This window comes from Bactrocera dorsalis, chromosome 1 (genome assembly GCF_023373825.1).
Source record: "Bactrocera dorsalis isolate Fly_Bdor chromosome 1, ASM2337382v1, whole genome shotgun sequence".
In the NCBI taxonomy this organism is placed as follows: domain Eukaryota; kingdom Metazoa; phylum Arthropoda; class Insecta; order Diptera; family Tephritidae; genus Bactrocera; species Bactrocera dorsalis.
The window spans coordinates 24,993,155-25,007,551 of NC_064303.1; the positions used below are offsets into that span (position 1 = coordinate 24,993,155).

Genomic DNA, 14,397 nt, shown 5'->3' on the forward strand with positions numbered 1-14,397 from the left:
ATACGAATGTCAGTTATGCTATTCACGCAATTTGCCGGGAATTGGCTAATTAGACCCTTCTGTATCATATAGTATGTGAAATTTAATTCTTTCAACGCCTTTATTTAGTGATTTATTGTAAATGTAAATTGTAATTGATTTAAGTGGTCTTCGAAATAAAACATTAAATCTACGGAACGGTAGAGTACTCTTTGTAAAAAAATTTTTAAACTACGGATGCTCTTCGCTAATGCGGCTCCTTTTATCAAATATCTTAATAGAAATAACCCTTATAGAAATTTCTTAATTGTAGTGTGGTTATCATCCAGTTTCATCCATCTTTACATTGTCTGAGGAAGTGCCGAAAATATTTGTTCTGAATAAACAGCATACGTTTGTTACCTTAGTTTTCATTCCAATACCGTCTACGAGCTATCAAAGTGGTATCCAACTGGGCGAATAGAAGCACCATAGCCATCAACCCAAGAAAACTTTCATCAGGAGGTATTAGCGTTTCTTCCCTCATTCAGAGGCTCACGCCTTCAACCTGTTTACAAGGTGAAATATCGCGGGCTTATCCTTGATAACAAGCTTTCATGGAGGCCAAATAATTAGGACAGAGTAAAGAAGGCAACGGTTGCCTGCGGTACTACACCAATTGCACTCAATTTCAGTTTCTCTCTAAAGTTCAGGAAAACTGGCCAGCCTTCTTCAACTGCATTCCTGAAAACTTGGTTCACTGCATCGCGGAGGCTATTCATAGCGGCCTTCTCCTTGTCCACACACCGACAAGGGACATATGAAAGGGGAGGGGGAGTCGCAGGATAAGCTTTTTCATGGATTTTCTGTAAAGATTTATCCGTCAATCTTTTTTGTGATGCCGTACAAATGTAGAGTTTTTCAGGCAAAAGTGACTACTTTGAAGATATCAGTACACTTTATGCTACAAAGTGCAGCCTGGACGACGATCCTGTGCGTCTGTTAGACCTAGAGTAGAACACAGAAGATTTTCTGAGCTATTTGCTCTTAGCAAACTTATCCACAATCGTAAGGGCTCTTATTGGATATTGTCATAGGCATAAGTACATGCGGTAAGGCTAAAATCGTTTCGGACACTAGTTGTCAAAGTTGTTTGGAAGAGGGTGAGATAGAAACATCCAGGCATCTATTTCCAATAGATGTCTCTAAGGTCAAGCAGTGGTCGATTAAATCATTTTATATGGATCTCGGACATTTGTGCCAACATTAACCCAACAAAATATTTGTAGAGAGCCGTTTGCATCCCAAACTTATTCTCAACTGAAAATGTCACTTTTTGAGTCGAATTCTCGACATTTGCGGGAAATTTTGCTTTTCTTCTTTAATTCCAAGAAAAGTGCGGCTGAGGACCCGTCCACGCTTTTCTGAGGCTGACACATACTTAGATAATACTTTTACTCTACCACTACCATTTATACGATTTCTATTAGGTATTAAAAAAATATAGAACTTTTGTAAAGCAACATGTGTTAGTTTACAAAAAACATGGATCATAAAGCATTTCGTGTGTTAATTAAGTAACCGTTTTTATACAATAAAGCCTTAAATTTACAAAAAAAAGCGGCGGAAGCAAAGTTGTAGACCTAAGTTTTAGCTACCATAATCAATCGCCGCTCAAAGCTGCCCAAGTTGGATTCCTGTTAGAATCGACATTTTAACCTAACCTAAATGCTTTTAAGAATAATAATCTGATAGCCACTAAAGATTTTCCCAAAAGAACGCAATCGTTCCCATCCAAGGTTTTCAAAAGATTCATTTCAATTTAAGCTTCTAAAAATGTACCCCATTATTTTGACCATAACTGCACAATATATGTAATCTATATCTATCTCGATTATTCGTAGTTTATTCCATAGCACGATTTGCACGATTCCTGTTTTATCTTTGGGTCGTTATACAGGTAATAATAAGTTTGATTTGTATGATCAAACGGTGAAACTTAAATCAGATTCTTCAGATTCTTACCACTGGCGGGGAAGAATAAAGATCGTTTCTAAGTTGAGAAATTTTCATTCTAATTTTATTTTCAAATTTCAAACCTTTATGTATTAATTTTCAAAATATCTTAAATAACTAAATATATGCGTATGTGTGTGTGTTTATATGCATGTATGTTGCCAATTGTTTTAACATATTTTGTGTGACCTTGGGTTTGTTTCCATATGCGTACATTTACAAACAATTGGTTAAATGTATTCTAAGAACCCATTAGTTATCATATGCAAACATCTTATCCTTCGTAATTAGGTTTGTGATATTGTATGTTGAACGCTTTGCATGACAATGCATTTTATGTGTTTGTTTATGTATATATGTATGTTTATGTGTTTATATATACATATGTATGTATGTATGTATGTTCAATATATTTGAATATAGATATTTAATATTAGTGGACTGAATGTTTTATATCTTACTCAATATGTAAAATACATATGTAAAAGCTCTAAATGTATTGGTAGCCGTGGTAGCAACGAACATGTTCAATTTTGAACAGATAACCTTCAGCAGTTTGCTTCATTACAGCTAAATATTACCAGCTAGCAAAATTTCTGCTGGAAAGGCGTTTCTTAACCCAAAAAAAAAAACAGCAAAAAGAGCTCAAGTTGCGAGCGTAAAAGTCTGAGAGAGCCGCTTCCTTCTGCTAGTGAAACTCCTACTGCCATATGTAGAAATAGCTGTTAACGGGTATGTGTAGACAATCGAGATTTGATGAACTTTGTTTGAATTTGTTTTATATTCATTGTTTTGAATAGTGATATTTGATAGATCTTTTCTAGCTAATTCCTACTGATTTTCCGTTTCTTTACTTTTTCATTATTTCGCTCTTTGTCATTATTCTTCTTCCATTTTTACAGTTTTACAGTTGGTTGGAGCTCAGTATTGGCCAAACATAAGCCGTTTCTTCTGAGTCAATTTTGAACTTTAGTTCGTAAATAAAAATTTTTAATATCTACTTCCCTTACGAAAGCAATAACCTAAAATTAATCGAGATAGATATAAAATGTACATATGTATAACAAAAATATCAGTATGAGGATACGTGTTGAAATGCGGCTGATTATATGTTCGTCCGTTCGTCTGTGCAAGCTTTAGCTTGTGTTAAAAAAATTTCACTATCTTGATAACTTTGTCCACATATTGGCACCATCAGAAGATTGGTATTGCAAATGGGCGGAATCGGGCCACTTCCAAGGCCACAAAACGCCAAAATGTTATAACTGAAGTGAACATTCCAATGTGGTACAGCGAATACCATTAGGAAGAGATTGGTGTGGTTTTAACTTTTCCAAAAAGTGGATGTGGTCTCGCCTTCTAATAGGCTAAATGTACAAATCTACCAAACCACTAAGACTATACTAATTAAATTTTCAGCAAACCCTCCGACAGTGTGAAAATTGGTGAAATCGGATTGTAGCCCTCTCCACTGCCCATACAACGGAAACAACAGCCTCGGATGAGAGACCCCCCTTTTGATGACTACCAATGCAAGCGGGTTTCTATGAGCACCACGATGTCAAAATCGCGTTTTGCGACTTTAACGCCAGGGTGGGCAAATAAGTTGTCTTTGGTAAAACGGTCAGTAAATTCAGCCTCCATGATGAAACATCCCAAATGGGTTGAGGCTGATCGACTTCGACGTGGTCAGAAATATGGATTCACTACTAGTACTAGATTCATCAAGCTATCTGGTTGTCTCCGGTTTGAAAAACCACCAACCAGATTGATCATGTTGTGATAGACGGAGGACACGTATCCAATGTTTTAGACCTGCGTACGCACCGAGGTCATAACATTGACTCGGACCACTATCTTGTTTCAGCCAAGATACGCACTCGCCTCTATGCAGCAAAAGACGCTCGTCAATAAACACAAAGAAGGTTCGACGTTGAGAAGCTACAATCGCTAATTCCCGCTTGGGTGGTAATGCTCAAGTTGGTTGTCATCGAAGTCGTCTAACGGGAGGCCTAGGAAACGTGCTGTTCGGACGTGGTCGGGCCATCGGGAGAGAAGTGTCAGATGAGTAGGATTCATTGGGCATGCAAAGAGAATTATGCGGGGACTCGTTTATGTCGGAGTCAGTTCAGGATAAGTAAGAACTTAACCTGCTATAATATTGAGAGCGAAAATGCGCAAAAGTTACCTTAGATTCTCTGGACAACTCAAATTCTTTCTCTGATATGATTTAATGTTAAGTATGCCATTCACTGGGGGTAGTGTGTGAAAGCATTCCTAATAATGGCTTTACTGTGAATAGCGGTCGGTGTGTGTGTGTGAAGTTAGCAGCGTCCGTAGTCTGGTCGGCGTAGTTTCCAAAGTCGTCAATGTAGTCTAGGAAAGATCTCTTGATGTTCCAAGGAGGTGGATCCGCTTGGAGTGAAGTTCATTGTGTTCCTTAACTGGAAGCATAAGGGCTTCGCTATGTATCTCGTCGACCGGAGACATTAAAAAGCATCCTTTTATAGTGCGGAGTACAGTGTTCTGATATGTTTGAGCATTCAAGCGACCAAATCGGTGCGGCGTAGCTTAAGACCACCCAGCAGATTGCATTGTATGTTGCCTAGAACGTTTTTTGTCCTTTCCCAATGTGACTTGAGGATTTTGTGGCGGTTCTGTTCTTTGACAGTAATCGCGGTCGTATGATTAGTGAAGGAGTAAAATGTTGCAATTAAAATTTTCGGAATATTAGCAGTCGGAACTGTACATCATGGAGAGTGCATAGTCTACTCTTTCGTTCAGTTTATGAATGTGGTCGCTGTGGATTTAGTGGGATAGAGTGGCAGGCTCCTTGCAGAGAAGAACCGAGAAATGTCGGAGACCGCATGCCATCGATTCCATTGCCCGACGTCAATATGGTGCACTCATAATCGTACGAGGTGATAGAAATTCCCTCTTGTGGTTGAAGGAGCTTCGAAATGTAGAAACTAATCAGTAACGTGGAAAGGACACCACACTGCGTAACCACCTACTTAATTATTTTCAATTAGTAGTTTATATATACTGAAACAGTAAGGATGATTTCTTCACTTTACTACTGGGGAGAGTATTGTTATCGTATCGTAAGACTTCCCTTTGATGGCGAGTTTCAGTAGTGGGACCACTTTTCCGACTTTCCACACATCCGGTATTTGAAGAGTGGTGAGCGGTGAGATTGAGGGCCTTGGTTAGGAACTTACTCCTGTCGAGCCTGGGTGATTTAGCATCACCAAGTTTATTCCACATGGATCTAAAATATTTAGCCTGTCATAAACACACCGAACATCCTCATCGGTGAAAGAAAGTTTTACGCAGTGTATTAGCATTTTGCGCAACTGTCGGGTGACACATTGTTTGACTTTGTCTATCCAAGAGTGCAATGTGAACTGCCCCCTAAAATAACTCGCGGATTTGTTCGGGTTCAAGGAGGCAAGGTCATCGAATTGAATTTCAACTTAGTCATCATGTCTGCTCGGATTAGACAAAACCTTGACTGTAGTCGAAAGCTTACTCACGCCGTTGGAGAGGTTACAAGTCTTCAGGTGCTTTATCCATTTTGTCCGCTTTTGTTGATTTACGATCGCCAACAATTACGTATAAAGGAATGGGTATTGCGGGGAAGGTTCTATCGACAAATTCTGTGAAGCCATCCCAGATAGCTTTATTAAAGTTAACAAACCGCGCAGCCCACAGAAATAAAGTCGAGAGATTTCTCGATCGAGATAATTATGGGCAGAGGTATGATGCAAGAGTTAACGTAGATCGCCGGGATTTATACAAGGTGCTTTCCAAAGTAATCAGGACTTTTGAGTCCCCTGGTGGTGTCATCTATATGTCGACTAGTGCGTTAGAATCCGCTATATTTATCGATTGTCCAGTGAGAATTTCATGACATTTCATTGATTGGAAGTGAAGTTATTGCGTTTTAAGTGTCAGTATGTGTGTGTTATTGGTGCGAAAATGAGCTTCGAATAAAGAGCCAACATTAAATTTTGTTTAAAAATTGGTAAAACTTTTACCGAAACGTTTCAATTGATGAAACAAGTTTATGGCGATGATTGCCTATCCCGAAGCAGAGTGCACGAGTGGTTTCGACGTTTTCAAAGTGGTCGTGAGGACATACATAAATGACGATCAACATGTGGGCCAATCAAAATCCGTGATCACCGGAAATTCCATCGAAACTGTGCGTGAATTCATCAAAAATCAGCCGAAATCATCATTGAAATTCATGGAAATGGAATTGAGCATCTCCAAAACATTGATTTATCGCATTTTGACTAAACTTTTGGGCTTACGAAAGGTGTGTGCACGGTTTGTTTCACACAAATTGCTCATAATCCATCATTCGAATCGACGCTTGTGACCGATTATTTGACCAAAAATCACATTTTAACCACTAACCACTCCCCGTATTCACCTGATATGGCACCGTGCGACATCTTCCTTTTCGGAAAAATGTATTTGTCCATGAAAGGAAAGCGTTATGCAAACGGCTCAAAAGGCTTGCACCGGCAGACTGGCGGCCATACCGGCCAACGTGCTAAAACACTCGTTCGACATGCTTTTGGACCGTGCAAAAAGCTGTATTGAAGCAGAATTTGAATAAAATAAATTGATTTTGTCGAAAAAACCATTTGTTGGTTTTTTTTTTTTGGAATGCACCTTGTATATTAAATAGTTCGAACTCAACGTCGCCTAACCGGATAGCTATAGCCTGATCTTCAAGGATTATATCTCTGCGATCTAGGTATTGAGGCAGAGTATACAACTGGTGCTTAATGTTATAGAGCAACTAGAGTCTCACATTGGTTTCTGAATGTTTCACAGTTGGTAAAAGGTTTTTTTTTGAGGCTTTAATTTTTTTTTTTTAGTGCTAATTATGGAATATTTGCTTTCATCCTATAATATGACCCTTTCGCAAAATTTTCAAAATCCATACCTATTTCTATGAAATGTGATACACGAGCATGGTATTAATTTATCTTAAATTTTTTTCCATAACGTATCTTCATGAATATCCTTACCTAGCGATTGTTTTATTTTCGCTTATTTGAGCCGCACGCTTCTACCCTAGGTTTTTTGAAAGTTTCCACGACGTTCTGCATAGAATAAACTCTTCCTATAATTTGCCAGATTTAGTCTTTCATATTTTTTTTTAATTATATGACATTTTTTTCTTTCACTACTAAATTCGTAAATTCTTTTACATTAAAACTTTGAAGTCGTTTTCAAATACCATATTTCTATTAATATTTATCTCGCAGTGTAAAAGTTTTTGAATTGCTACCATTTTTTGTTTTCAGCGTTAAAAAAAAAGAGTACTTAATAACCGTTCTCACGAGAGTCGGAACTACGTATTCGGAGCGTATCCGGAATTTGATGGATGTATAAAGACTTTTCTGGCAGGTGCATGTGTGTATTTCAAACACGGTTTACCGCTAAATATGAATGAAATTGGTCTAAACCATTGACAAAGGCCCCCTATCTCTAAGCTTTTTATCTCTAATATGACTTTTTCTCATATAATAAATGTTGAACTCTTTCGCAACATTAATACAAAAGTATTTGCCCGGCTTTTTTCCTTGAGGGAGCATTAAATATTCGGTTACACCCGAACTTAGCCCTTCTTCACTTAGTTTTCTAAAAAAGTTACAGTAGTTTAAACCGAATTGCCAAAAATATATAAAGGTTAACCATGTACATAATACAAACAAGTGCATGTTGGAAAAAATGATAATTTCTTACTCAGCAGCTAAATTTCGACCTCCATTTTGCATTGAAGTATTGATCACTTTGATACCTACCGGTTTCATTGTTGGCGGTTACACTTAAACTTTGGGCGTTTTATTGTAAACACGCATAACAGGTTGATATATCACACTTCTGATTTTTTTTACACTTATAATAAGTATGTGGTATATATGGTACATATTTATATATGTGCAAATGAAATATATGAATCCTACTTTATAGTAATAGAATTAAAACAGTGCGAATGATATTATGACATGCAACAATAACCAAATAAGAAAAGTTTGATAAGCACTTATTTTAAAATACTATGAGAGTTTTCATCATAACTGTCAGTAACATCATCTCTTGAGTATGTATAATAATGTAATCAAAGTGTATCGATATATTTCAATAGTATACTTTCGAAGTTCACCTCCCAGTAATTCCGCTATGTCCAGCACACATACCAGCTTTCTAAGAAATATCAATCTTCAATTAAAAACAAACATCTTTGTAATCAATGACATTTTGTGTCATATGCATTATCAAAATGGCACATCAAGTGCTAATTGAGCCCGATAAGGCTGTACTCCTACCTACCTACCTGCATTGAAGTGAGAGGAATAAGTATGACAACAACGAAATTTTGTATAATACATACAAAATGGAGAGCTGTGTTGTTTTGTGTACATGCCTGTCATTATTATGTCGCAGCCTTCTTACAAATGTTCATGTAGTAGGATTCACGACGCCATTTGCAGTTCACTGTCGTGTCGCTCTCTATGTGTTCAGAGCGTCAATGAAAAAATGTTGTAAAAAAAAACGCAAATTTTGAGGCGCTCTCAAGTGCTGAACACAATACGACGACAAACGACATCTGTCAAATATTAAAATACACACGTTCTTATGGACACTGTTATTTTGACGACGTCACGACTAGGCCGACGGTTGTCGTTCTCGCTAACTTCAATATTCTCTTATTTGCCAACGACAGTAGAGTTGTCAGTAGAATGGAAGATAGAGAGATGAGGAAGAGTGGTGATGCCACTAATATGTAAAATTATTCACAGTTCTTACAAACTTCACGTTATTTTACAAATAAAAGCATAAAATAGCTCTATTATAGCTCTATTTTACCATTTGTAGTAACAATTGATAATTTAAAACAAATAAATTTACTTATTTTTTGCATAAAAAATTTCACTTTGAACAAAATATTAAAATTTCATTGAAGTGCAAGGTATTAGTATGGCCACAACGAAATTGTGTACATGCTAAATGGACAACTGCGTTGTCTTGTGTACATGCCGGCCATTGTTATGTTGCTGCATTCTTACGAATGTTCATGTAGTAAGATGCCCAACGCCATTTTCAGTTCACTGTCGTGTCGCTCTCTATGTGTTTCAGTCAATGAAAAAATGTTGTAAAAAAAAAACGAAAATTTTGAGGCGCTCTCACACTGGAAAAATTTGTTCAAAACTTTATTAAACAACGTTGTAACGCAACGTTGTAACAGCTACAGTATAAATAAATGTATACACCATTTTGATATATGTACATACAAAAGTACATATACTTGACTAAATAAGTATACTGAACTTTAGCAACGCAATGTACACATGTACATAAACGCTTACAAGTCTGTTATATATATACATACATAATGTAATATAAATATTATCGCGTATGCAAATTGAACACACCTTGTGTTCGAATTTAATGCAATTAAAAACACATATTGATTAACACTATAAAAAAAAATTTACGGTTATTACCACTTAGTATAACTCACTGCACGGGTAAACTTGCTTTCTTACTGTCTATCAGACGACTGTACTGTGTGCTTAACCGCAACAAATAACGAAACCTAGTATACATATGTATATTAAATATGTATGTACATAGATAACTGCATAAAAAGAATGCAGTCGTTGATGTTGTGGAACATGTCCATCTTCTTTACAAGGGTTACCATTTTTATCTATTCCTGCACTATCTGAAACATTAAAAAAAGAGTATCTGTTACACGACATAAACACTCAAAATATACGACCGAAACTAATCGATTACAAAAAATCATCTTCCACAAAAGAAGAAAGTTAAAGAAATATTCGGACAAAAAATTGGCAAATCACGTGTTTGGTGGCAACATCGAAAACTATGTAGTGGAACGTGTTTCTTCACCCCTATATTCAAAGAATTATGGAATTAGGCAGAGCAAATCTAATTGGTTAAATCATATGCCAATCGCGAGAAAAATAAACAAAATAGATTTGCTTTGAAATTGTTTCGCGATATACGTCATACAAATCCATTTTACGTTCGTTCTATGACATGTGTGACAACCGATCCATAGGCATCTATTGTCATAGACAATATACAAACTATTTTTCAAATTATTTTTTCCCTTTTTTATTAATTTCACTTCAACACATTCAATCGAAAACATTTTTCTTGTGCATCAATATGTCCACATAGAATGCAGAGATTTCTGTTAATGTTTCTATGAGTTTATAAGGTCAAGTTGACAAACCTACTTTAAACTCTTGTGTGCATGTTATAATAATTGTTTCAAACCTTTTGCAATGTATGTATGTGTTAATTTCCATTAAAATTCTTTTCATATATAGGAAAATAGGGTAAATGTTCAGCAGAGCGGCTTTTCCGAAAACGTGCACCAATTTTCACGGGAAATGTCTTAAAATACTCGTTTTTAGTTCTACTTTACGAACATGTATGATATATTTTCTTTGTTTTTATCAAAAAACATCGTATTTCCCGAAATGATAAATTCACTTTTACGCTTTACCAGTCTTTAGATGTTAAAATTATACTTTCTATAAGTTATATACACGTAATTATTGATGTTGTTTAGTTAATCAATAAGAGAAATTGGTTTTTTTGTTATTTTTATAAAAATATGAAAAACTTTACAATCACTTCACTTCAACGAAAATGGCAAGGTTATGTTCGAAATTGTGGCACAGCTGTTGTAAATTCGAATGGCCACTATTGAGTCATGCACTGATCGTTTTCGAATTATCGATACCCTCGATATTCGAGACTGATCGAGAATTGGCAAAAATGAGAAATACATAATAGGAAATTTATTATTCATTATTATTGCAGAAAGAATAAGAATTTGGACACAGAAGAATTTTGAACACCGGGGTTTTGGACCGACCAGGGATATTATTTTTCGAGCGCTCGAAAATAGCAAATTTGGAATTGCTGGGAGGATTACAATTTCATTGCTTTGTCTTCTTTTGGATCGCAAAACAAATTTATTTCACAAGTTTAACTTTGTTTTGTGTACAATTTACATAGAAGTTTAAATGCATAGGATTTTTTTTGAGATATCGCATTAAAAATTTTTCTTATTTGTTTATTGTAATTTGCACATTTATTGTGGTGGTATATAGAATTTTTTTATGAATGATAATGCGTCACAAACCTTGTAATATTCGTAGTGTGCAATTACGTACTTATGTATGTATGTATGTATGTATGTATATAAGTCCAATATGTTTTCCAAATACCAATTGAACACAAACCCTATCTAATCGTTAGACACTGCGTATTTCTTTTAAAGTTTGTCCGAGTTAACGCGCTAACTTACCCGTATATCACTAGGTAACATAATTTAACGATATGGGTACACAAGAGAACAAATGGTTATATTTTATTAGAAAACCAGAACCAAAAATTATTAAGGATGTGCGATATTTTTTCTTATCGGCTTAAATTTGTCGGTGTGGCCACCCATATGTATGAAAGTATTTTTATTTTCAATATCATAATTACATTTTAAATTATGTACTCAATATTGATAAGTAATACTTGCTACTGTTTTTAATTATTCCAATTTTAATTAATTAGGTACAATTGTAAATAATAACTGTATATATTATATGGTGAAAACATTGAAAATGTTAATTGTATACTTGAAGTCCGGTATATCGGTATATTAGTTATCACAAATCCCTCAATATATGGCGAAGTTATCATTTCTGACAACACTGAATGCAACTCTGACGTAGCAGCACAGAGATAAAAGCAGTGGAAAGTAATGGAATTTGACAGTTGGAAATTGTTCGTTAAGTGTAGTGCATCATTTGGTGTTCCTATAGTTTTTGATTGTTTTTGTAAAGTAGAGAAGTGATTTTTACCAATTTATTTAAATAAAGTTTGTTAAATAAAAGTTCAAAATGCATAAACAAGGAAAACAGTCATACAAAAGCCAAATACGGACTAGAAATAAACAGTTTTTATTAAAGAACGCATCCAATGGCTTAAATACCTCTTCGTTGCGGTGTTTAGCTCCCTCAAGTGGTCCACAAGCTCCAGAGCTATTGCTGGGGTCCAAATTGTCGAATGAAAAAAGTGGAAAATCAATGTTTCAACATTTGCATAGCAATTATAGTGTTCCAACTTGCCCCCTTATCCACGCAAAAATTCAAAGCCTTCCCATACTTGTGTTGTCTTTAATTGTTCTATTAGAATGCTTTTGTATTGGTAGCTGTGCACAAATCAAAAGTAAAAGTGATTTATTAAGAGGAGCAATATTAACGCCAGTTGACGATGTAGTGCCTAGAATAGTCGAAAATGTTCCTACAGAAAACAAGGGCAATGCAACATTTACTGACTTTTCCGACTCTACCAAACTTAAGTAAGTATTAGAGATATATGTATATGTAGATATACCTGAGCATATAGATTTAATTATTATTAAACTCAAAACAAAACTATTTGATGAGCTGCCCAACTTACGCACAATAAATAAGAAATAGTATTAAATTTAGTAACGCGCAAGTCAGTTGGCAAATTGCCAAAATAAAATGTTGATCTAAGAAGAAAGGCAGTAGTAGTTCAATGTATTTCTCGAGTGTTATCAATTAATATGTAATGCGCTGTTAATAAAAGAAATACAACGTCAATGAGTATAATTAAAAATTATGAAAATGTGTTACTGAACGGTTTTTTCGGTTCTAACTATTCCTAAACAAATGTACATACATATGTACGGTCCCGATTCCACGACAGTCTTTTTCCGTTCAAGGACAATCAGCGGCTTCTAAGGTGTTTACGTTATTAAAACGACACTAACTTTAAAAATTCCAATCTTTAGATGAAAGACATTTCCATTTTTTATGCACAAAAATCATTTTTTGTATATGTATGTTCTATAAAAACTTTAAAAATATTGCAAAATAGCAAAGCATTAATATGTATATACACCCCACGGCTGTTAGGCATTCATAACTTGGAATGGAGAAGGATCAAAAATATATGCGAATTTTTTTATCGCGCTATTATAACAACAACATGTTATTTTAAAAGAGTATAAAATGTATAAAGATACATTCTACATACAAATTTCTGAATTATATTCGAATGAAGGCACAAATTATTTTTCTGTATTACATATAGAATACATCCATATTTGATTAAGTTTTACATTTGAACATATGTACTTGGGTACTAGAAAATAAATAAAGTTTTACTTATACTTTATTTTTAAAAAGGCATCGCGATGACTCAAAATTTTTTGTAGTTCCATATATCACATTTCATAATTGTTTACTTTGACTCAACGTTATTACAATGCCTATATACATATGTATGTACATCTGTATGCATGTGTTCTCTGAGGGACTATGAATTTATTTATGAATATAAGTAAATTCTTCATACTTCTTAATTTCTGCTGAAACAAAGACAAACTTTAAATATTGCTGTTGTGATTATTTTGCACTAATTGAAGTATCTATATTAGCCACGAAATCATCAGGTACATGTGTACATAGGAATATAATACAACAGATTCTGAGTTTGTCGTGTGACGGAATATTTTTTTTTTGACTATGTATGTATGTATGTCGTACATAAATACATATGTAAAAGTACATAAGAAAGATAAATTTGTCAAAATATAATTAATTTGCTCCATTCGTCTCACTTAAAAATTTATTTGCACATAACTTGTGTGCATACAAATTTCTTAAAATAATAATTCAATTATATATTTAACCCATGTACCCTACCGCCAATTAAGCGTCCAAGTTGCAGAAATTTCGAACTGGTTTCAGCCGGCTATCTGCACAAATATGTACAACCATTTTATTTTATTGTTGTATCTCCAACCAAAACAAAACACAAATATATATACATATGTATCATGTACATATACGTATCTATATACATACATATATGCAATGAAAAAACAAAAATATTTATCCATCGATGTATTGCTTTTGTTTAAAGTTTTTCGCTGCTTCAGAACGTTATGTGTGGTTCTTTCTCTGAGTTGCCCTGTCGACTTTATATAATTACCGAAGCTTTTCGACTTTGAAATTTCGGGCTCTCGGTGAATTATAAATGTGCGTATTGTGTTTTCGTTTGAGTTTTAGCAAATGGAATTTTAGAGCTTCTAAAATTGCAAATTCTCTTTGAGATATACATACATACATACATGTACATACAGAATGTGTGTAATTACGAAAAAGCAAATATTTGTATGTTTATATGTACATGCAAACGCTGGAGCATCAAATGTTAAAATTGGAGTTTTTTGGTCAAATTAGCAAATTATTGTTAATTTTACTATGCGATTAAATTTAATAAATTTTGTATTATAATAAAAAGTATTTTTGTAAGATATTACGG

The 14,397-nt window shown here is 34.7% G+C and overlaps 1 protein-coding gene across 13 annotated transcripts in view; it reads right to left on the reverse strand.

Moving 5' to 3' along the window:
• LOC105233358 (uncharacterized) overlaps positions 1-11,473 on the reverse strand; it is a 52,036-nt gene extending 40,563 nt beyond the window's left edge. For 2 of the 13 annotated variants that reach the window (XM_049446731.1, XM_049446708.1), the window contains exon 1: positions 11,351-11,473. In XM_049446731.1, the coding sequence (XP_049302688.1) occupies positions 11,351-11,371 (21 nt within the window). In that variant the 5' untranslated portion in view covers positions 11,372-11,473. Of the gene's footprint in view, positions 1-9,506 lie in introns of all 13 variants that reach the window. The other 11 variants (XM_049446748.1, XM_049446716.1, XM_049446743.1 and 8 more) reach the window with 7 other exon arrangements.
• Between the last annotated feature and the right edge of the window lie 2,924 nt (positions 11,474-14,397).